The 24,547-nt window shown below is 41.5% G+C and overlaps 1 protein-coding gene across 1 annotated transcript in view; it reads left to right on the top strand.

The window, feature by feature from the left end:
* Nucleotides 1-24,547, top strand: part of SHB (SH2 domain containing adaptor protein B) — a 170,121-nt gene that overhangs the window by 78,881 nt on the left and 66,693 nt on the right. The window contains exon 3 of the mRNA XM_070742243.1: nt 23,785-24,000. Within this exon, the coding sequence (XP_070598344.1) occupies nt 23,785-24,000 (216 nt within the window). The remainder of the gene's footprint in view (nt 1-23,784; nt 24,001-24,547) is intronic.

The following is a 24,547-nucleotide window of genomic DNA, read 5'->3' as shown; positions in this document are numbered from 1 at the left end:
ATTTTTTAAAATAGCAATTTAACTGTAAAATCTTCCAGTGCAAGCTCAGGTTGTAACCATGAGGGTTAATTGGTATTTGCACAGGTATGATACTTTAAAATAATGAAGAAAATGACTATACAGTATTGTGACAGGCTAAATCTTTCTTTTCCTCTGTACAGTACTCAAATCCTGCTGAGTTTATTGAGATTTCTATCTAAGCAAATACGCTGTTTATACCATAAAATACCAATCTGGAGAAGAATAAGATCTTTTTCAGCTACGGTATTCCTTATCTTTAATTACACTGTTCCGATGGTAGATGCATTAAATTTTCTTGTGGTCTTGTGATGCTCAGATACCAAAGCATTCAAGCAAAGAATGGGACGTGAATGGAATTTCAAGTGAGCAAGCTGCTGGGAGGAGCGGAGGAGAACTGGGAAGGGAGAGGGAGGGAGGGAACAAGCTTTGAAAACTGATCAGCCTTGATTTGATGGTTTCAGTTGGTTGGTTTTTTTAAAAAAGTACACTCTGTGAGAGATATTGGCTTGAGATGTCTGATAGAATAATTCATTTAACTTCTGAAGTTCTTGAGGAGAACAAAAGATAGTTTAGGTTATGCTGTGAAAGATGCAATATATCTATATTAGTGTTGTAGAGATAAGGCTTTCCGGACACCATATGTCTGTTTCCTATGCTATGATAACAGAAAATGAGGTGTTACTTTATCTTCCTTTTAACTCTGGACTTTTTATCTTTCTGTAATTTTGATTGGTCATTTGTTTTATCAATGGCTAGACAATATAGGTAGAAATTACCTTGGAAGATTAGTACTAGGTATAAGTGAATAATAATATTATTACTCGTTATTATGCACAAGTAAACCAACCCAGACAATACACTGTTTACTAAGCACCTATGTATGTTAAAGAAAAATATATAACTAATAGATTTTTTAAAAAGAAAATGAGGTGTTACTTTATCTTCCTTTTAACTCTAGACTTTTTATCTTTGTGTAATTTTTGATTGATCATTTTATCTTACTCAGGGTGGCATGGTGAAGCAGCTATAATTTTAAGACTATAGATGCAATAAATATTCTAGTTTCTATATCTTTAAGAGTTGTGGACATCAGCTCTCAGAATTCTCTATGCTGTACGCTGGCTCGATAATTCTGGGAGTTGAAGTCCACAAGTCTTAAAGTCGCCAAATTTGGGGACCCTTATTTTACACGATGGCATTGGCTGAATCCCCAGTGAAAAAAATGTATTCGAAGAATTATATGATTTATCAGTCAAGTTACATTTATTTGCATGTGCATTAAACCACCCTGAATAGAAATATTTCTTATTTTTCAAATGATAGTATTCTCTTTTCCTATCTTATTTCATATATTCATCATTGGCCTGGATTTTTGCCAAGCTCAATTTCTGAAGGCCATAACATCTAAATTGACTTGTTCATAACTTACAGCTGCCAAAAAGAGCTCATGAACATTAGATATTTTGTCTCCTTCACTCGTATCATGTTCCTAGTTTAAGAACAAGAAATTGGTACCAATTTGTGAGATTCAGGAAGATTATAACCTAAACATACAATATATCAACAGCTTAGATATTAGTTTTATAATAGCTGTGGAGATGTTATGGTTACAAATAGATTAATCATTAAGAACAATTGTTTGTAGTCAAGATATCAAAATCATTATAACTTAATGAAATTGAGATATGCTGTTTATTCTAAGACTCATTTTGCTTTCTCCATTGTATTATAACAAAAAAGGAAAAGAAAAATAAATAAATATAGGGGCTAAAATGCTGGAGATAATCATTATTCTTAATTAGGAGAATAATGGTTAACATTTCTTCTGGCTCTGTTCCCTGTGTTTTGGTTGGGAAAATCTTATGCCTGTAAAGTTTTGGAACAGATAGAGAGTCTTCATGCATAAGCATATACATGTTAGCTTTTCCCTGACTATAAAGATATTAAATTGGTATCAGTTATTTTGATTGATATGCATGTGATTCATATGTGAAGTAACTATTGAAATCTAAGCATATACAACCACTTTACTGATTCCATCCCAGGTTAACTAGAAAACCTGTTTGTTTGTCTGCTGCCATACTTTTAGAATAGAATATAATTTTTTATTGGCCAAGTGTGATTGGACACACAAGGAATTTATCATTGGCGTATATGCTCTCAATGTACATAGAAACCATTTGAGAGCATTTTACCTTAATGGCACCATCTTGAATTAAGTTGGATTGGAATTAACATTGGAGATACATGCTCTTTTTCTTTTGTTAATACAGTGATCCCTCGATTAGCACGGTCTCGATTAGTGCGAAACGCTACAACACGGTTTTTCAAAAAATATTAATTAAAAAATACTCCACGGTTTTTTTGCTATACCACGGTTTTTCCCACCCGATGACGTCATACGTCATCACCAAGAGTCACTTCTCTGTCTCTTTCTCTTTCTTTCCTGTCATTCTCTGCTTCAATCATTTTCTCATTTCTCTTTTTTTCTCCCCTTTTTTCTATCATTTCTCTCTCTCTTTCTTCCTCTCTCACACTCTCTTCCTCCCTCTCTCATCTCTTTCTTTCCTTCTCTCTCTTTCCTTCTCTCTCCCCCCCTCCACTTGCCCACGAGAAGAAAAAAAGCAACCTCTGCCGGGCAGCTCCCCTTGTGCCCCCGCTTTGTGCCTGCCTCTTGTCCCTCTCTTTTGGGGATTTTTTTTTCTTTTCTGTCTGAGTGCGTCTGTGTGAGCGCGAGAGAGGGAGTGTGTGTATGTGTGTGTGTGTGTCTGTTGCGGCTTGGGCTGGTCGGCCTCGGAGGCGGGAGAAGGCGAAGAGGTAGCAAGCGGGGAACCCGGCAGGGTGGATGGCGGCGGCGGCGTGTGTGTGTGTGGTGGCCGCCTTCAGCTTGGGGTCACCGCCGGCGTGCTCGAAGGACGCACCGCCGCCCGCCTTGGAGCCCTCGAAAGCCTCGTCGTCTTCTGTGCTCTGCTCGCTGCTGCTCTCCAAGCGGGGCGCAGCGGCTGGGAGCGCGCGCCTTTTCTCCCCTGCGTGGATCCTGGCTAGCCGTCGCACCTCTCTTGAAGATGGGGAGCCTGGCGACGCGCTGTTTTCCCCCACCGAGGACAATCGGGGTAAACTCTTTTGGTTGGGAACCAACCGGCCCGGTGCTCTTTTGGCTCTCTTGGGGTTTCCCCTTTGCCTGGGCAGCAGGAAGACCCAGGGAAGGTTCCTTTGGCCGCCCAACAGCTGATCTGCTCCGCAGCGCGGCAGCAGCGAGGATCCGAAGATGGGGCTTCCCCTTTGCCTGGGCAACGGGGAAACTCCATCTTCGGCTCCTCGCTGCTTCCGCGCTGCGGAGCAGATCAGCTGTTGGGCGGCCAAAGGAACCTTCCCTGGGTCTTCCCCGCTGCCCACACGCAAACTCCACCATCTGCACATGTGCGGCCATGGAAAAAAAAGGGCGCGCATGTGCAGATGGTGTTTTTACTTCCGCACCACTATAACACGGAAAATCGATTAGCGCGGGAGGTCTTGGAACGTAACCCCCGCGCTAATCGAGGGATCACTGTATTCTAAATACCGGTAAGTTATATTTCAGTGAAAATAATTGTAGGTTCTTAATAACCCAAATACAAGTGTAGTTCAGTGGTGGGTTTAAAACGTTTTTTTACTACTGGTTCTGTGGTTGTAGCTTGGTGGGTATGGTGTGGCAGGCGTGGCTTGGTGGGCATGGCAGGAGAAGGATACTGCAAAATCTCCATTTCTCCTGATCAGCTGGGACTCAGGAGGCAGAGAATAGATGGAGGTGATGCCAATCAGAGGTGATATTTACCAGTTCTCCGAACTACTCAAAATTTCCACTACTGGTTTTCCAGAACTGGTCAGAACCTGCTGAAATCCATCCCTGGTGTAGTTACAAACAAGTATAGATAATAAATATTACAATAGCTGAAAAAGAGATGTTGAGGCATGAGTAGAAAAAATTAGAGAAATATAAAGACCTTCAAAGAGGGATTGACCAAATGTAGAAAAAAAACCAAACTTTTTGCAGTACTAGTAATAATTGCTACTCTTGGTGCCATGCCAAATGATATCTAAATGTACTTGGACATACAGTAATAGGAATGGATAGCTCATCATTTCAAAAAGTTGCACTACCTGGAACAGTGCATATATTTTAACAATATTTTAGTTATCCTAAATTTATTTATCTATTTATTTATTTATTGGATTTGTATGCCGCCCCTCTCCGTGGACTCGGGGCGGCTAACAACAGTGACAAAAACAGAATGTAAAAATCCAATACTAAAAACAGCTAAAAACCCTTGTTATAAAACCAATCATACATACAAACATACCATGCATAAATTGTAGAAGCCTAGGGGGAAAGATTATCTTAGTTCCCCCATGCCTGATGGCAGAGGTGGGTTTTGAGAAGCTTACGAAAGGCAAGGAGGGTGGGGGCTATTCTAATCTCTGGGGGGAGTTGGTTCCAGAGGGCCGGGGCCGCCACAGAGGAGGCTCTTCCCCTGGCCCCCACCAACCGACATTGTTTAGTTGACGGGACCCGGAGAAGGCCCACTCTGTGGGACCTAACTGGTCGCTGGGATTCGTGCGTCAGAAGGCGGTCCCTGAGAAAATCTGGCCCGGTGCCATGAAGGGCTTTATAGGTCATAACCAACACTTTGAATTGTGACCAGAAACTGATCGGCAACCAATGCAGACTGCGGAGTGTTGGTGTGACATGGGCATATTTAGGGAAGCCCATGATTGCTCTCGCAGCTGCATTCTGCACGATCTGAAGTTTCCGAACACTTTTCAAAAGTAGCCATATGTAGAGAGCGTTACAGTAGTCGAACCTCGAGGTGATGAGGGCATGAGTGACTGTGAGCAGTGACTCCTGGTCCAAATAGGGCCGCAACTGGTGCACCAGGCGAACCTGGGCAAATGCCCCCCTCGCCACAGCTGAAAGATGTTTCTCTAATGTGAGCTGTGGATCGAGGAGGACGCCCAAGTTTTGGACCCTCTCTGAGGGGGTCAATAACTCCCCCCCAGGGTAATGGATGGACAGATGGAATTGTCCTTGGGAGGCAAAACCTACAGCCACTCCGTCTTATCAGGGTTGAGTTTTAGTCTGTTGACACCCATCCAGACCCCAACAGCCTCCAGGCACCAGCACATCATTTCCACTGCTTCGTTGACTGGACATGGGGTGGAGATGTAAAGCTGGGTATCATCTGCATATTGATGATACCTCACCCCATGCCCTTGGATGATCTCACCCAGCGGTTTCATGTAGATATTAAATAGTAGGGGGGAGAGGACCGACCCCTGAGGCACCACAAGGGAGTAACCTGGAGGTCGACCTCTGGCCCTCCACTAACACCGACTGCGACCGACCAGAGAAGTAGGAGGAGAACCACTGGAGAACAGTGCCTCCCACTCCCAACCCCTCCAGCCGACGCAGAAGGATACCATGGTCGATGGTATCGAAAGCCGCTGAGAGGTCAAGAAGCACCAGGACAGAGGATAAACCCCTGTCCCGGGCCCGCCAGAGATCATCCTGGGACATATCTAATACAGAAAAGTACCAAATGCAGTCAGATTATAGTCTGTCTGTTACTCATCAGCAGCAACACCATCATCTTCAAATGCATGGATTAACCTTTAACGTGTTACATCAAACACCATTTCTGAGGGATGCATCACCGTTTGTCATGTTCTGATGGTTCCCAGCATGAGGTGAGACAAGTTGGCTGATTGGGAACAGTGGACTTAGTTTGATATTCTCACCAAGCAGCAGCCTGAGTGATGTGGCTAAACCTGTCTGGTAGTTTTATAGCCGAGTCAGAAAGCAGGTTAGAGGCATCGCTAAGCTTTGAGGTGATTTATGCAATACATGGCGAGGCTTGGCTTTCAAAAAGTGAACGCTGGATATTCAAACTAGCAATTATGTAATTGAGGCCAAGATTACAGGAAAAGACTTTTCCATAAAGAAAAGAAGGATATTATTTTCATATTCGGAGGAGAACCGTGTTTCTAAAGCAAACTACAGAAGGAAAGCCATAAAATGTGCATAACTTATATTTTCTTAATAGAGATATCTTTTAACAACTATGCTTACGGTGAAAATCAAACTCTTCCCTTACAGTGAATGTTCTCAGAAACATCAAAAAACCCTCTGCAGAATATAATACTGAGCATTACATTTTTCTTCCTGAAAAATGTCGAGCTTTCTTTTCTTTCTACGCTCTTTATTTCACTATAAAGAGCAAGTTTTTACTTGTGCCTGCTGACTCAGAACTCAGACTGAGTTTGCCTGAGCTGCCTGAACAGGATTTCTAGTGGTCAAAGCTGAGGTTTTGTAGACACCTCTAGTTCCTTGCTTCATAGCACACTTAATGAGAGCAAAATGCTATTATGCATTTTGGACAGCTGGATTCAACTTTTCTTTACATAATACAGTTTGGAATGCAAATATATATATATAAAAAGCAGGAGTTTTTGTCTGATGAATTTTCAAACAGTGAAATATTTGACTTGAGTTTCCCTGAGCATGTGGATACCGGTGAGCACGAGTTAAGTTATATGTGTGAAAGGGTTTCCGAACACCATCACTCTACTAAACAAATAATTCCCTCAACACTGTCAGACTTTCTACTAAATCTGCACTTCTATTCTACTAGTTTTTCTCATCATTCCTTTCACCCATTTCCTCCCATGTTGACTGTATGACTGTAACTTGTTGCTTATATCCTAAGATTTTTATTAATATTGCTTCTCCATTGCTTATTTGACACCTATGACAATCATTAAGTGTTGTACCACATGATTCTTGACAAATGTATGTTTTATTTTATGTACGCTGAGAGCATATGCACCAAGACAAATTCCTTGTGTGTCCAGTCACACTTGGCCAATAAAAATTCTATTCTATTCTATTCTATTCTATTCAAATGCCTTGCATGCACATTCACACAGAGGGTTTTGAAGCAACCATGTGAATCGGGAAAGAGATGTAGCTTCGGGTTCCAATTTGAGAAGCTTTGTATGCGCTTCCTTCTATTCTGAAACATCTCTTTCAATAGAATTGTGCAGCTCTAATGCATAGTTAGCCACCTTGTGTCTGCCCTTTGCCTTTCCTTTCTTTGCCTGCCAGCTGTAGTTACAGCAGTGATTGCCAATTTCCACATATACAGTCCTGATCATACTAGTATCTCATGAAGTGTAAATTGGCCTCTGTGACCTCTTTATAGAAATGGCATTTATTCCTGTGGAAATCTTTTGAATAAACAGACTTTCTTCATTGTCATTTTGCCTGAAAAATGAACATATCCAAAAATATTTCCCATGACTGCTGTATTCTGAATTACTTGGGTAAAGAGACAGTATATTAGATTTGTATTGTTTGAAGAAAATATCTTAATGCAACATTTCCCAGACTGGTGCTACCTTGATACAGGTTGCATTTTTTTTGTATTTTTCTCCAAATCAAAAACATAACAATCACATATATTTAATATACGTATATTATCGCTTAAAAACGGTAATGACTACAACCTAAATAACATTCCAGTTTTAATTTTATTATTCAATCTATCTCAATCTTCTCTTTCTCCACTCCCCTCTTTTTATCTCAGGTGGCTATTCCATCTCTAATACCTACTTTCTTACCTTTCTTACCTCAATTCCAAAGCTTCACTTCAGCAGTGTAACTCACCAACTTCAGTTTCAATTATTTTCTCTGGCACTTAATCTTTGATCTTCTTTCCCAGGTGACTTCCAATCTTTGAAAACTATCAATCCAGCTGGTTGCCGCCACCACAGCTAGGATGACGAGTTGTTTCTCAGCCCCGCTGGCGAGGAGCTCTTTGTCGGTTCCCTGGGGTGGTTGCCACCCCTCCAAGGAAACCTGAGTGTCTCCCTTCTTCACCAGCCCTTCTGGGTGGTTCTGACCGAACCAGGTCCCCCAAGCAGTGTGGGTATTGGAATCCCCGGCAGAGAACAGGGAACTCTGTGTTGCTGCGGAGTATGGCCATGCCCACGTCCAGATTGGACTATTTCAAGGGCCCTAGTATGGAGAAGGCTACTTGCCTATAGAAAGCATGAAGGAAAAAAGGTATCACGCCTCCTCTGCTCACTTTCTCTGCTGGTACAATGTAGAAATGCTGCAAACTTCATATAGTGTTTGTTTTGTTTTGTTTTAATATACAGAGAGCAATTTCTTCTACCATAGTTATTTCATGTGACTTATATTCTGAATTAACTCAGAATCTGATATTTAGGATGCAATAAGAATGTCTTCAGACAATAAGACAAGAAAAAAACAGGGCTCCAAGACAGAACTGTTTGCATTCTTTCTTGTTTCTTCCTGGTCCCTGGCTAGATCTGAAATGATCAGTTAAAAACTTCACATGGGCCATTGGTATGGACCTAAGAAATGTTTCTTCTGCTCTTGCCGGACTTCTATTTCACTATAGGTATGTGTCCACTGAGTAACAAAAATATTGCATGTGCGGCAGGGGTGAAATGATGCTGGTTCACTCATGCCTGTTTGTTGTCAGAGAGCCAGTCGGGAAGAGAGTGCGACGCTCCACCCACCTGTCTGGATACTGCCATTTGGGTTCTTTTACCCTCTGCGCATGTGCAAAATGTTCTGTGTACGTGCAGAGGGTAAAAGAACCCAAATGGAGGCATCTAGGCAGGTGTTTGGAGCCTCGCGCTCCCTTTGTGACTAGCTCTCCAACACTGACGGGCATGAGCGAAACGGGAGCAATTTCACCTCTGATGTGCGAGTCATTCTCTCCACACATCATCTGTGCTTTAGAGTGCAGATCTCTCTTCTCTTCTATCCATCTTCTTCCATGATCTCTGTAGTTAGCTCTATAAAGCCCATCTTTGAAAAGATGCATGTGCCTGAATCATCATTCAGTGGTTCATTTAGAATAGCACATGGCACACTAGTATGCCGCGAGACATGGTCAGGTATGCCACGAAGAAGAAAGCTCAGATTCCGGTCTCGCAACTTTTTGCTGAGAGAGAGAGAGAAAGAAAGCAAGAGAGAAAGAGAGAGAGAGAGAGAGAAAGCAAGAGAGAGAAAGAAAAGAGAGAAAGAGAGAGAAAGCAAGAGTGACAGAGAAAGAAAGCAATGGAGAGAAAGAAAGCAAGACAGAAAGAAAGCAACAGAGAGAGAGAAAGAAAAGGAGAGGAAGGGAGAGAGAAATGAGCAAAAAGGGGAGGAAAAAAGAGAAATGAGAAAATGATTGAGACAGAGAATGAGAAGAAAGAGAGAGAAAGAAAAGAGAGAGAAGTGACTCTTGATTTAAAGCATATGATAAAAAAGCACCCAAAGGATAAGAGAGAAAAAAACCCAGCTCTCACCTGTTTTTGCAAATGGTTCAAGAGTGTGTATACACGCGCGCACACACACACACAAGGGGGGGAGGAGACAGAGATGGAAAAAGAGAGGAGAGTGTCTTAGGGTGTCATTTTGTGTCATTTTGGTTGGCGGTATGCCCCAGGATTTTGTAAATGTAAAAAAATGTGCCGCGGCTCAAAAAAGGTTGAAAATCACTGATTTAGAATACTGCCTTATTTAATTGAGAGAGAAAGTAAAGTACTGTATATGTTTTAAATCTATTTCCATTACCAGGCCTCAACCCCATCCTCATTTTTCTCTCCATATCTCCCCAATCTATTAATTGAGCTTCCCAAAACTGTTTTTGAAATAAAATGCCACTTTCTGACCCGAATTTAAAACAAAAAAATCATATCACAAGCTGTATCTTAAGATAGAAATGCTGTCTCTTAAAAAGTTTGTCCAGTCCAAAGTTCCTTTGGAGCTAAGATATATTGATGATTGTGGGATTATTTTTTGTTTTGATGAGCTCAAATGTGGTTGCTGACTGAGGAACTGAAAAATCCAGGGCAGTGCAATTGATGCTATCACCGGAAAAATAAAACCAAATAATTACTTTTCCTAAGAATATTGGGCTAAAACTGAAACGTTTTTGTCTTTGCCTAAAATCTTGCATTTGCATAAATAATTACATGGGTTTTTAATTTGCCACTACATTGTTGAAGAATGCTTCAGCTGCTAACATTGGATCTAGTCAGGAATAAATATATCAAAACATAAAGCTGAGGAACCGGGAGTGACTAGTATGGCAGTGTTTCCCAGCCATGGCAACTTGAAGATATCTGGACTTCAACTCCCAGAATTCCCCAGCCAGCATTCGCTGGCTAGGGAATTCTGGGAGTTGAAGTCCAAATATCTTCAAGTTGCCAAGGTTGGGAAACACTGTAGTATGGAACCCAATGGGCAATGGCAAAGATTACAGATGTTATGGTTCCACCTCTTATAGGAGGGGAATACCAATGTATGTTTATGTTATATATGTTTCCCATTTTCTGTGGATTTTAATAAGGCTCTCAAGTGGGGATCTCCAGGGGCCGTGTACAACTTCTCTTGTCCTTCTAGCAGACATCCTGCGGCAGCAGAAGTCTCAAGGGCAATAATGAATACAGACTGAGTAAATAACCCCAGGCACCTACAGTGTTTATCAACGGGACACACAATGCTTTATGTCATTTCCCAAGTCATGCACCATGGCAAAACGTGAAATAGGTCTGAAGGCCAAAATTCAAGGTATTCGGGTAATCAAAAGGGTCACATGATAATATATTTTTCCAGTTCATGCTTTGTATCTTTTACTGTCCTCAAGAAGATCAAAGAACGATGTATTATCTTGCACCTGAATTGGATGAACTTCCATATCGGAAAGGAAAATCCTGAGCTCCATCATCAGATTTATACCTCACCACATTTAGAAACAAATCCTCAGCAGCTCATTGTAACAACAAATCATAATAATATCAGAGAACCTATAAGATCATATTGGAAGACTGGGAAAAATTATGGAAAGTAAATTATAAGATGACACTATCTATACCTTACAAAGAAAACCTATATAAAATGTTCTTCCAATGGCACTAGGCTCCAGCACGCTTAGCTAAAATACACTCGAACATAAGTAACAAATGCTGGAAGTGCAAAAAAGACATAGGAACATATTATCATATCTGGTGGCTATGTCCGGAAGCAAGGAAATTTTGGATTAAAATTCAGACCTGGCTGGAAGAAATAATGGAATGAAATTAGAAACGAAACCGGAAATGTATTTATTAGGAATAATTAGAGGTCAACACAGTAAAGAAAACCATTATTTAATAACACATATACTTACATCGGCAAGATTGGCATTTGCACAAATCTGGAAGCAAGAAAAGACTCCAAATGAAGAGATGGTGATTAAGAAAATGTTAGACTGCGCCAAATTAAGCAAATTAACATATGAAATACAAAACCAACAAAATAAGAACTACTACAGAGTGTGGGAGAAATTGTACAGCTGGATGGGAAAAAAAGGAGGGGAATCTAGCATTAAAGGAATATAATGTATTGAAAACAGAACTGTAAAATATTAACTATTATGTATATAGGAAAATGTAAATGTTTAATGTTGTTTGTATGTTGGTTTGTTAGTAAAATAAAAAATATATACAGTATATAAAAAAAGATAATATTAGACAAATGCATTTTTTTTAAAAAAAAACTTGGTGTCATGTCCCACCTCACTTTCATTCTCGACAGAGACTGATAATGTTGGGGGCAAAGAAACATCCAAGGGAGGCCATTTTATCAAGTCATCTATATCAAAAGAAGTGATGTATCCTAGCCCAATAGGGTAGACCTAACTAAGAAACCAATGCCATATAGGTCTAGAACAGGGGCGTTAAACTGGCGGTCTGCAGACCAGATGTGTCACATTCAGGCCACGCCCACCCCAGTTCCGCGAAGGTGAAAAATGCCACGATACTGTATCTTTGTATGAATTAGGATGGGTCTGATCTAAGGCATTTTTTCAAGTTAGTTTCTTGAATTAGGCTTGAAACATGCTTGTCTAGTCATAACTTTGGTAAGACACCTCACCGATAGAGGGAATGACATTCTCTCAATTTTTCACAGTGTCCCAGCTTCAACCCTCCATACCTCCTGAGAATAAGGAACAAATTGTTGCTTCTCCCAACACAACTAAACTGATCAGACTAATTCTAGGAAGGAGATGTGGTCCTACATGTATCCTGCAACTTGTTAGGGGAAGTCCTCAACTTACAACCATTCATTTAGCATCCATTCAAAGTTACAACAGCACTGAAAAAATTACTTATGACTGCTTTTCACACTTACAACCATTGCAGCATTTCCATAGACATGTGATCAAAATTCAGACGCTAGGCAACTGACTCATATTTATAACTCTTGCAGTTTCCTGGGGTCATGTGGTCGTCTTTTCTGACCTTTTGACAAGTAAAGCCAACGGGGAAGCCAGATTCATTTAACAACCACGTTTCTAACTTAACAGATGTAGTGATTCACTTAACTGTGGCAAGAAACGTCATAAAATGGGGCGAAACTCATGTCAACAATTGGCTTGCTTAGCAATGGAAAATTTTGGCCCCAATTGTGGTTCTATTTCTAAGACTACCTGTATAACAGAGTCTTGCCAGAAATTCAGTTTCCTTACCCCCTTCTTATTACTGGTTTAAACTTTTAGTATTAGAGGTGTGGGCAGTAAATACAGCTGGAAAGGCAAGAGCAATGAGGGAAGGGATTGGGGAATTAAAAAACTAAGGACAAGAGAAAGAAAATGACCACAGAGAACATAAGAACATAAGAAGAGCCATGCTGAATCAGGCCAAAGCCCATTGAATCCAGCATTCTGTGTCACACAGTGGCCCACCAATTGTCCCTGGGGATCTTGAGCAGAAAGAGAAGGCAAGACCCTCTCTTTCCCTTGACCCCCAACAAATGGTACTCAAGGGAATCCTGCCTGACTCAACCAACATAGAGGCGGCATATGGACATCCATTTAAATCTTGTGTCTGAAGAAATTGCAATTGTAAATTCATCTCTCCACATACCTCCATGTCTATATTTTTATTTTAATTATTTGTTGGGTGAAAATCTTAAACTTCTTAACTCTTTGTTGATTAGTTCTGTGATTTATTTGCTGAACAGGATTCTATCTAGATGTGAAATACACCACACTTTGATTTCTGCTACAATGTTTATTCATGCCGCGCTCTGCCAAGTGTCAAATGATTACACATTTTTTAAATCCCTGGATAGCCTTCTCCTTAAATATTGTAGGAATATTTGCTGTCACGGAATTTCCCTCACATGCCACCATTTCTTGTGTCCTTCCTAGGAAGGTGAGTCAAATCCTCACATTAAGGAAATGAACAAAACATCCTAGTTGTGGTACAGGAAAGTGACTCTTATCTAAGTAATTACCAGAAATATTCCCTGCGTTCTTAAAACTGCCGATTGAGAATGATGAATAACAACTTTGTTACTGAAATACATCGAGCCACCATATTCTTTAGATCAATCATTTTCAACCTTTTTTGAGCTGCGGCACATTTTTTACATTTACAAAATCCTGGGGCACACCACCAACCAAAATGACACAAAATGACACTCTAAGCTAAGGCACTCTCTTTTTCCATCCCTGTCTCTCCCCCCCCCCCCCGGTGTGTGTGTGTATACACACTCTTGAACCATTTCCAACAACAGGTGAGGGCTGGGGGGTTTTCCTCTCTTATTCTTTGGGTGCTTTTTATCATATGCTTTATATCAAGAGTCACTTCTCTCTCTCTCTTGTTTCTCTCTCTTTCCTATCATTCTCTGCCTCAATCATTTTCTCTTTTTTCCTCCCCTTTTTTCTCTCATTTCTCTTTCTCTCCCTTCCTCTCCTTTTCTCTCTCTCTCTCTTGCTTTCTCTCTCTCACTCTCTCTCTTTCTCTTGCTTTCTTTCTCTCTCTCACTCACTCTCTTTCTCTCTCTTGCTTTCATTGCGAGACCGGAACCTGAGCTTCCTTCTTCGCGGCACACCTGACCATGTCTCGCACACTGGTTGAAAAACATTGCTTTAGATCACTGAATAGCACTGATGTAGAAAATTATCACCATCCATTATTAGCAGACTGACTCTAGTAACCCTATCTACTAGGGTTGCAGTTAGGGTTAGTGCCTTGAAGTCAAATTTTGGCTCATGGCAACTGCCCCTGTAGTTGTCTTAACGTAGTTTTTGGAAGTGTTTTGCCATTGCCTGCTTCTTCCTAGGAATGAGAGAAAGTGACTGGCTAAAAGATACCCAACTAAAAGGTGCCCAAGGTACAACTAGAACTCATGCTCTCCCAGTTTCCAACCCGATGCCTTAACCACTACACCAGACTGGCTTTACACTTCAGTGTTAAGATTAGCCAAAACACTTCTTCAACCAAAAAATTGCAAAATGAGTTAATTGGTGTTTAACACTTTAACATATATGTAAACTTTTAATTGTGAATTGTGAAATGTACTGAGCGAAAAAGGATCATAATTCCAAGACTGGGCCTGGTCCTAAATATGAAAGGCAACATTACTTCTATACCTTTTGTGTGGAATTAACTGTTCAAAGGAATTCATTGTAGACATGTTCAAGGGAATAACTTATTAGGTGTATCTCATACTGAACCAAAATTGTCTCTTACTCTAAATCAGGGAATTCTGGGAGTTGAAGTCCACACATCTTCCAGCGGCCAAGGTTGAGAAACACTGCTCTAAATTTATTGCCTTTGGTTTATTTTTTGGTGCCTATTTCGCCTAATTTGCAAAAAATGGGCATGTATGGGGGCTCAGGCTTACACTGGAGATCACATTAACTGAATATGATTGTGAAATAGTGAGGGAAATCTTATATTTCTATGATTAAGGATAATTTCAGGTAGGTGAAACTCAGATATTGCTGGTGGGGATCTTGATATGTTTTAAGAGGTACCTGTTGCTTAAAATGGATTTCAAGATCTCTCTCTGTCTTCCTTCCCCGCTCTCTCCCACTCTCCCTCGCGCTTTCCCTTGATTATTTATTTATTTATTATTAATTAGACTTCTATGCTTCCCTTCTCGAAGCAACTCAGGGCGGCATACAACATAATGAAAACAATATGTATGAAGAAATTTAATGTTTAAAAAATAATTATTAATAAAATCAGTGAAAAAACCCCATATGCGGTCATTCCCATTCATTCAATTCAATCATTCACAACAGCGGCTGGAGACAATCTCGTCTCTCATGGCCCCCATGCCCGCCGGCAGAAGTAGGTCTTCAGAGCTTTACAAAAGATCAGGAGAGAGGGGGCAGTACGTATCTCCGGGGGGAGTTCATTCCAGGGGCCGGGGCCGCCACAGAGAAGGCTCTTCCCCTAGGCCCCGTGGGCGTCTTTGTTTGCTGCATCTGATTTGTTACTGAAATACACCATGACTTTTCCATGGCAGAGCACAATTTTTTTAATCCCAAAATTACAATCTTGAGTTGACATGGCTCTTTTGATAAAATGTATAGCTCCATCCTGGCACATCTATGAATGATGACATTCAAAACAGAAATCCAATGGGAATTTCAGGGAAAAGGGAGAAACTTTTATCCAGAAAACAAGGTTGTGCAGCCATGTTACTGTAGCCTCGGCTGAGTAGCAGCTGTTCCTAGCTTCCGTAATTCTGTGACTAATTCTTCAGTATCAATTCTCTCCAATGTTTGCTATTTTTCCTCATTAAGAAAAGCTCTGTTTACTTTCTTGGGGTGCAATAGTGAGCCTGGAATAACCTTTCGCTCCTGCTTTGTGTTCTATTTGCTTCAGAGAGAAAAAACAACGCCTTTTTATTATATGCATTTGTGAACAGAGCAAGGGATAGTCTTCTTTTACCCAATTTTAGATCACTTGACAGGTTTTTTAAAAAGAGAAAACCAGAAACATAATTCTTTTCTTATATGTCTACTAAAAATTTAACCTTGCAGTGTATCAGTAAGCATTCTGTTCCTTCAAGGAAGCCTTAGCTTTCCTTGTAGCTCATTTTCAGTTTGGTAAGAGGCATCTTAAAGCCACAGAGCAGGGGTCCTCAAACTTGGCAACTTTAAGACTTGTGGACTTCAACTCCCAGAATTCCTGAACTAGTATGATTGGCCCAGGAATTCTGGGAGTTGAAGTCCACAAGACTTAAAATTGCCAAGTTTGAAGACCTCTGCCACAGAGACTAGAGTAAACTTTATCCGAGAACTTTGTGGATTGTGTTATGTCTCATTCCTTCTATCATCTATCTATCTATCTATCTATCTATCTATCTATCTATCTATCTATCTATCTATCTATCAGATTTGTATGCCGCCCCTCTCCGTAGACTCCGTAGATTCTTGAATAATCAAGTCACACAAAAAATGGAAAAATGTGGCTCAATGAGAACCAAAAGGAAAAGAGGCACCGAATCATGGAAAGTCAGAATAGGGAAGTTTAGAGGTCAAAGTCTATGGAGATTCTTAATAATCCAGGTCATGGGTGTGTCAAACACATGTTGCTGTCATGTGACATGTTGTGATGTTTTTCCCCTTCACAGAGCCGGGGTAGTTGTGGCCTGTGCAAGAAGCATCCAGCTTGTGGGCCGCCAGTTTGGCCAGGTTATCCAGGTTATGGTTGTCCCAAAGGTGCTTTTTCAAGATGACACAGATGGCACAATATAGGAGAACAAACCCAGCAGGACAAGATTCAGCAGTCCATCTGCACTTAGAAAACAAAGGGCACTCTTTTGAAAATAGGAAAGTCCACATTTTGGACAGAGAGGGGCCGCTGGTTTGAAAGAGGGGTCAAAGAAGCCATATCTATATCAAAATTGAGCAGCCCTCTCTCAACAGGGGGGGAAGGGATATGACATCATCTATCTCTAGTCCAGTGTTTCCCAACCTTGGCAACTTGAAGATACTTGGACTTCAATTCCTAGAATTCCCCAGCCAGCATTCGCTGGCTCGGGAATTCTGGGAGTTGAAGTCCAAGTATCTTCAAGTTGCCAAGGTTGGGAAACACTGCTCTAGTCTACAACACAGTCCTTTCGGCAGTTCCAAGAAGGCTCCACAACCATTTGCACCACTCAGGTGAACCCGAAGACACAGATAAACCTCCAGGTGCCCTTTACGGCTCTCTAAAAATAATGCAAATGACCAGTTGCTTGCAAGGAATATAAATCCTTCCATTTCCCATCATCCAGTCAGAGCTGAAGAAGCTTCTTCGATGAGAAGCAAATCATTGTCAAAGAAAAACAAGAAAGTCCAGTTGCCTGTTGAAAAAGCACCATTGGGTTCAAATATATTAAAGGGTTAAATAAGGTCCAGGAGGGAAGTGTTTTTAATAGGAAAGTGAACACAAGAACAAGGGGACACAATCTGAGGTTAGTTGGGGGAAAGATCAAAAGCAACATGAGAAAATATTATTTTACTGAAAGAGTAGTAGATCCTTGGAACAAACTTCCAGCAGACGTGGTAGATAAATCCACAGTAACTGAATTTAAACATGCCTGGGATAAACATATATCCATCCTAAGATAAAATACAGAAAATAGTATAAGGGCAGACTAGATGGACCATGGGGTCTTTTTCTGCCGTCAGACTTCTATGTTTCTAAAGGAGCTTTTAATGAATGGCGAACCTATGGCCTGCGTGCCCAAAGTGGCACACAGAGCACGCCCAAAATTGCCCATTTATCTCCCAGGTTTGTCCCAAGTGCATGCACACAGTAAACATAAGACTAGCTGGCCAGCGCATATATGTGTGCTGCAAGGGAAAAGTTAATTCAACTCCTTACTGGTAGTGTGTGTGCTAAGCTGAACTGTTGGTTGCTCTCTGGATCTTCTGGAGACCCGTTGGGAGGAACCTGGGTGGAGCCGGTCCCACCTAATTCAGCTGTGATTTTTTTTCTTTCCAGACCAGCTCCAAGCAAGCGGGGCAGGTGGTGACACTGAAGTCTGTGCACCGCTCGCTTGGAACTGGTCTAGAAAGGAAAAAAAGCCTCTGGCGGGGAGGAGGGAAACCCCAGCCTGCTGTTCCTGCTGCCTCCACCCCTCCATGCCTGGTGGCGGCAGTTCACACACTGCGGCTTCCCTGGCAGCTGCGGTAGGTAGAAAGAGGCACGTTGGCTGCAAATGCTCTCTTAAAAGAAGGCACCAACATTTGTAAGGCACCAACATCTGCCAGCGCAAATGGCCATGCTGGACAGTGCCCAGAGTTCGAGGCTGGCAGGAGGATGAGGAGCAGCGGTGGCAGACAGTTCGTGCTGGCAAGTTTGATGCAGGAGGTTTTCCACGCCCAAAAAGGTGATGCATGTGTGTGAAATGTACATGTCCAGGGGGCAGTCATGTGCGCATGCATGGGGGCAGTCATGCATGCATGCATAGGTGGAGCATGCATTGCATTGTGGCCTCACTGAGACCTTCAGACTTCCGGTAAGCCCGTTGAGCCGTTTTTCACCCTCCCCAGGCTCCAGAAAAGCCACTGGAGTCTGTGGGTGGCAAGAAACCTGTTGGCCCATTTTTCACCATCTATAGGCTCCAGAGCAGTGGTTCTCAACCTTTCTAAGACCGCGACCCCTTAATACAGTTCTTTGTGTTGTGGTGACCCCCAACCATAAGTCTAGCGCCAATTCTCCCAACAGAGCTTTGAGCTGATTGGCAGGAAGGTCAGAGGGACGCCCCCCACTGTAAACGCCTGATTGGTCGGATTGTAAAAATATGTTCCAAGGCGCCAGAATAGAAGCTTTAGTTCCTAATGCCAGGGAAAAATTGTCTTTTCCCAGGGTCTCAGGCGACCCCCGTGAAATGGTCATTCGACCCCCAAAGGGGTCCTGACCCCCAGGTTGAGAACCACTGCTCCAGAGGCTTTCCTGAATGGATGGGCAAAAACTGCCTTCTCCTGCCCTCCAGAGGGCCCAAAATCAGCTGGCCAGCGCTGGAGCTGACATAGGGCAACGTCTTGCATGCCCTCAGATATGCGACAGATTCAGACCTATCAAACATTAATGTTCCATATGCACATTACCTGCTAATTATCTCTGCTGCATTCTCCTATATTTCTTAGTTGCTTATTGCATAAATCAAGAGTGCTTATTTATGTTCCTAACGTAGAATGTAACTATTATGTCACTATCTACAGTGGACATACGGTGTTGTATCATTAGTTGGATTGTTGTGTCATGCTGCTAAAAATATCTTGTTATGAGTTCTTTATTGCCCTGTTTTCTCCTTTTCCCCCCTGTCTGGAAGAAATTGAATGGACAATAATGTTCATATGGAGAAACTGGTTGCCTAGCTTCTCATAGCACTAATATGAGAAAGAGACTTCAAGGGGGACCAGAGTTAAAATGTCTCCATGTCTGTTTTCCATACCATACATAATTTCAAAATATCTCAACAGTATTGGGATTCCTTTTCTAAGCTGAAACAATTTATTGCCAAGATATGTTTTGCAGGGGGGGGGGGGTATCCATACTTGGAATACCACAATTGTGAGTAATCTTTCCTCAAGGGTGGTTACTAACCTCACTTCAGGAAGCAACAACAACACCAAACACCTTGAACTTTAATTCAGGGGCAGCCAGAGACCCAGTTGGTCTGTCTACCAAGATACTTTTCTGACACCACAGTTTGTACTAGGGGAAGTTTCCTGCCATTCTTTTTTAGCAAACCCACATGGTTTCTTTTAATACTCTAGAGCAGTGTTTTTCAACCAGTGTGCCGCAGCACACTAGTGTGCCGTGAGACATGGTCAGGTGTGCCGCAAAGCTGAGAGAGAGAAAAAAAAACAAGAGAGAAAGAAAGAGAGAAAGAAAGAGCAAGAGAGAGAGAAAGCAAGCAAGAGAGAGAGAAAGAAAGCAAGAGAGAGAGAAAGAGAAGAGAGAGAAAGCAAGCAAGAGAGAGAGCAAGAGAGAGAAAGAAAGAGAGAGAGAGAGAGGGTGGGAAGGTGGGAGAGAGAAAGACAGAGGTAGGGAGGGAGAGAGAAAGAGAGCAAAAAAGAGGAAGAAAGAAAGAAAGAGGGATGGAGAGAGAGAGAGAAAAGAGGAAGGGAGAGAAAGAGGGAGGGAGAGAGAAATAGAGCGAAAGGGAGGAAAAGAGAGAGAGAAATTTTTTTGTCCAAACTTTTTTTTAGCCGCCTCCCCTCCCCACTCAATGTGCCCCATGGTTTTGTAAATGTAAAAAATGTGCCGCGGCTCAAAAAAGGTTGAAAATCACTGCTCTAGAGGTTTAATATTTGAATGTAAAAGTTTCAGAGCATTTGAACAGCATGACTCAGATATTTCCGGAAAAGGAAAGAGAGGATGCTATTAGTTATTACCATCAGTGACTCATTTCGTAGAAAAGCTGGATGAGGACACACCTGTAAACAGCACAGGTTCAAAGAATTTCAAGATCTATTTCCATAATAATTAACTTTCACCAGTGGAAATTATCCAGATATCCTTGGACAAAGGATTCTTGCATATTGCTAATGTAACTCCCTCATAACAATGTTAAGATGAAATAAGATATACCCGAGAATGATGCTGTGATCTCCTGGGGGGGAAAGGCAACATGGAAATGTATAGTGTCAGTCGCATCATATCTATGAAGCAGGGGGGGGTTCTAACTTACCTCATCGCCGGTTTGATTCTTCCGGTGCTGCATGGGTGCACCGCACGGGAGCTTTTATTATTATTATTATTATTATTATTATTATTATTATTATTATTATTATTTATTGGATTTGTATGCCGCCCCTCTCCGCAGACTCGGGGCGGCTAACAACAGCAATAAAACATTATATAATAAAATCCAATACTAAAAACAGTTAAAAACCCATTATATAAAAACCAATCATACATACAGACATACCATGCATAAAATTGTAAAGGCCTAGGGGGAAAGAGTATCTCAATTCCCCCATGCCTGGCGGCAGAGGTGGGTTTTAAGCAGCTTTCGAAAGACAAGGAGGGTGGGGGAAATTCTAATCTCTGGGGGGAGTTGGTTCCAGAGGGCCGGGGCCGCCACTGAGAAGGCTCTTCCTCTGTGTCCCGCCAAGCTTGCGTGTATGCGCAGTGCCAAAAAAGCCAAAAAAACCAAAGCCAAAAATAAGATGGTGACCGCATGCACAGTGCCAGAAATAATTTTTAATTTTAAAAAAATTTAAAAGATGGTGGTTGCCACAGACCGGCATTGACCGAATTGGTTCCGTGATGTCATTGTGATGTCACCAGCAGGTTGCTACCAGTTTGGGCGAACCAGTCCAAACTGAGAGGAACCCACCTCTGCTGTGGGGCCAAGTTTTAGTAGACAAGTAAATTTAGAATAGCAATTGTCAGGAAAGATGGGGCTGATCTGGATATCCCAGTTTAATTACCTTTACCAGCAAGTTACTTTTTATTTAATATTTAGAGGTGAAATCCATTTATAATTGCCAAATGCAGCTTGCGTTAAAATGCATGATTTTACAGACTTTTTTCATTAGAATTAAGAGATCGAAAGATAATATTAATAATCACAAATGCCAAGCTTTCTGATATAATCTTCAAAGAGAATTTGAAGTCGCTTCTACAAAGCCCTTTTGTTCACAATATTCATTTGATTTTCTCCAGACACCCTGTTCCCATCTCCCTTAGGAATATTTCCCATGGTGTTATAATCTGGAAACCTAGGGCCCCTAGTAAATTGGGTTACCACAGGTTGTAAATTCTTGATCATACCAAGATGCATTTTAAGGTTTAGAGCAACAGTAGCAACAGCATGATAAATTTCATGATAAGAAGTGCCCCAGTTCTGCTTAGATATTCCATACCAGGCAAAGCTGTCAAAGTCCATCATGTTAACATAGTGCTTGGAGCATAGCTTATAAAGGGGAAGGTGTCTTTTGATATCATTTTCAGGGATATCACCTTTACACCTATTGAATACAATTAAAATTCAAAACAATTCAAAGATGCTTTGATATCTGTGTATTTCAACCATCTCTATGCAGATACAGCATCTTGCCATTGTTCTTCTGTTTTTCTTTAACTATGGCATTATGACAACAAGTAGCAAGCTTCATGACCTGTATTAGATTTGTTGGGTAGAAAATTATGTGAGCTTTTTTTGTGAAGCAGCCTTCCCCTCCCAGACTTCAAATAACTTAATGGGAAATTTTAGCATTGTTTTTCATCACTTCTAGATGCTACCACATTGGAGGAGATGTGTTAACCCAGGAAGCTGCAATTTCACCAGCTCAGACTGTATATGTGCATAAGAGGGCAAGATCCTTCTAGGCCATTTCAAGAGTTTTAAGGGATAAAATGTACAGTGGTACCTCATCTTACGAACGCCTCTTCTAACGAACTTTTCAAGATACGAACCCGGTGTTTAAGATTTTTTGCCTCTTCTTCGGAACTATTTTCACCTTACGAATCCAAGCAGCTGCTACTGGGATGAAGGGGTTTCTTTTTTTTCCCTTTTTTGAAGAAAGAAAAGGGAGGGGCTGCTTGGAGTAGGAAACATTTTGCAGAGAACAACGTGCTTGCAAAGGAACTGAAAGGGTGTCTTTTTAAGAAAGAAAAGGAAGGAGGGAGGTGCAGCTTGGGGGAGGAAAAATTTTGCAGAGAACAACGTGCTTGCAAAGAAACTGAAAGGGTGTCTTTTTAAGAAAGAAAAGGGAGGAGGGAGGGGCAGCTTGGGGGAGGAAATTTTTTGCAGAGAACAAGGTGCTTGCAAAGGAACTGAAAGGGTGTCTTTTGAAGAAAGAAAAGGGAGGGGCGCCCCCCCCTTGCCTTTCTTCCTTCCCACTCACCCTTTAGCCTAGCCTTGCTTCTTCCACCCGCCCCCTTTAGCTGCTCCTCCCTGCCCTCTGTTTGCCTCCCTTCTAAAGTTTGGGATTTTCCTAAAGGATTTGCACGCATTATTTGCTTTTACATTGATTCCTATGGGAAGCATTGTTTCATCTTACGAACCTCTTCCTGGAACCACTGTATATCTTAAATTTCTGAAAGACTTAAGAAACCTATAGGAGAGAGAGAATGAGAGTGAGAAAGGAGAGTAAAAATGTCAGCCCAGCCATTCTGATGGGTTCAAGGACCTGCATAAAGAATTCTCTCTCTCATCAAGCCCTTGGAAAGTCTTTTCTGCTCTGGAATCTTGCTGAAATTACAGCAACCTATTTCCTATAGATTCATAACTTTCCTGACATTTTGTTAGATTTATATTGCCATTTGGTAAACTGTTACCAGAGCCTTTGTTGTGTTTCTTCTAAACATAGAAGCTAAACCTTTAGAAACCTTATTGAATGGGTCCAAAGACGGGCTACAAGAATGGTGGAAGGTCTTAAGCATAAAACGTATCAGGAAAGACTTAATGAACTCAATCTGTATAGTCTGGAGGACAGAAGGAAAAGGGGGGACATGATCGAAACATTTAAATATGTTAAAGGGTTAAATAAGGTTCAGGAGGGAAGTGTTTTTAGTAGGGAAGTGAACACAAGAGCAAGGGGGCACAATCTGAGGTGAGTTGGGGGAAAGATAGAAGCAACATGAGAAAATATTATTTTACTGAAAGAGTAGCAGATCCTTGGAACAAACTTCCAGCAGATGTGGTTGGTAAATCCACAGTAACTGCATTTAAACATGCCTGGGATAAACATATATCAATTGTAAGATGAAATACAGGAAATAGTATAAGGGCAGACTAGATGGACCATGAGGTCTTTTTCTGCCGTCAGTCTTCTATGTTTCTATATAGTCACATTTTTCTTGTTGCTGTTAATGTAATGTTTATATTAAATTACACTACGTAAACCTTTTTCCCCTTTGCCTGCTGATGCCAGCAGAAAAATTAATCCAATTACTTTCCCATTCTGACAGAGTTGCAGAGGCAAGACGGTGTGAAGCCCCAGCAAAAAGACATCCAGCTGTATGACACACCTTACGAACCTGAAGGCAACGGTGTGGAATCTGATTCAGAAAGTGCTGTGAGTCAACGCCTCAGAGAGAGCAAGTTGCCACAGGATGATGATAGGCCTGCGGATGAGTATGACCAGCCCTGGGAATGGAATAAGGTCACCATTCCTGCTTTGGCAGGTGAGAGCCTCTGAAGGAAATCTCTGCAGTTCTGTTTTGTGTCTTGCAGGAGATATTAAAAGTATGGGGTGTTGGTGTTGCTTTAGAGCACAATAGAATGATGTTGTGGTGTCTAATGTATGTTTATTGTGATCTAACAGAAACTATTGCTGTTCAGAGGCAGCACGCTTCTGAACAATAGACAGGGGAAATTGTCAAGACTGTGTCCATAGCTACAGGCACAGTACATAAATTCACAGTGGAATGTGCATTATCCTACAGAGGACCACTAAAAGCCTTTTCTGGAAGCAGTCATAGCTCCATATCTAAATTCTTATCTCAGCTTTGGATTTAACTGGTAATATGGCAAGGTGTCAGAAGATATTGGGGAGTTGCGGTCTATTCTATTGGATAGGCAGTTTGTCTGTCATGTTTGTTTGTTTGTTTGTTTATGTTTATTGGATTTGTATGCCGCCCCTCTCCGTAGACTCGGGGCGGCTAACAACAGTGGTAAAAACAACATGCGACAATCCAATACTAAAACAGCTAAAAACCCTTATTTTAAAAC

This window comes from Erythrolamprus reginae, chromosome 2 (assembly GCF_031021105.1).
Source record: "Erythrolamprus reginae isolate rEryReg1 chromosome 2, rEryReg1.hap1, whole genome shotgun sequence".
In the NCBI taxonomy this organism is placed as follows: Eukaryota; Metazoa; Chordata; class Lepidosauria; order Squamata; family Dipsadidae; genus Erythrolamprus; species Erythrolamprus reginae.
The sequence above is the reverse complement of the archived record's forward strand: the minus strand, read 5'-3'. Positions and strand labels throughout refer to the sequence as shown.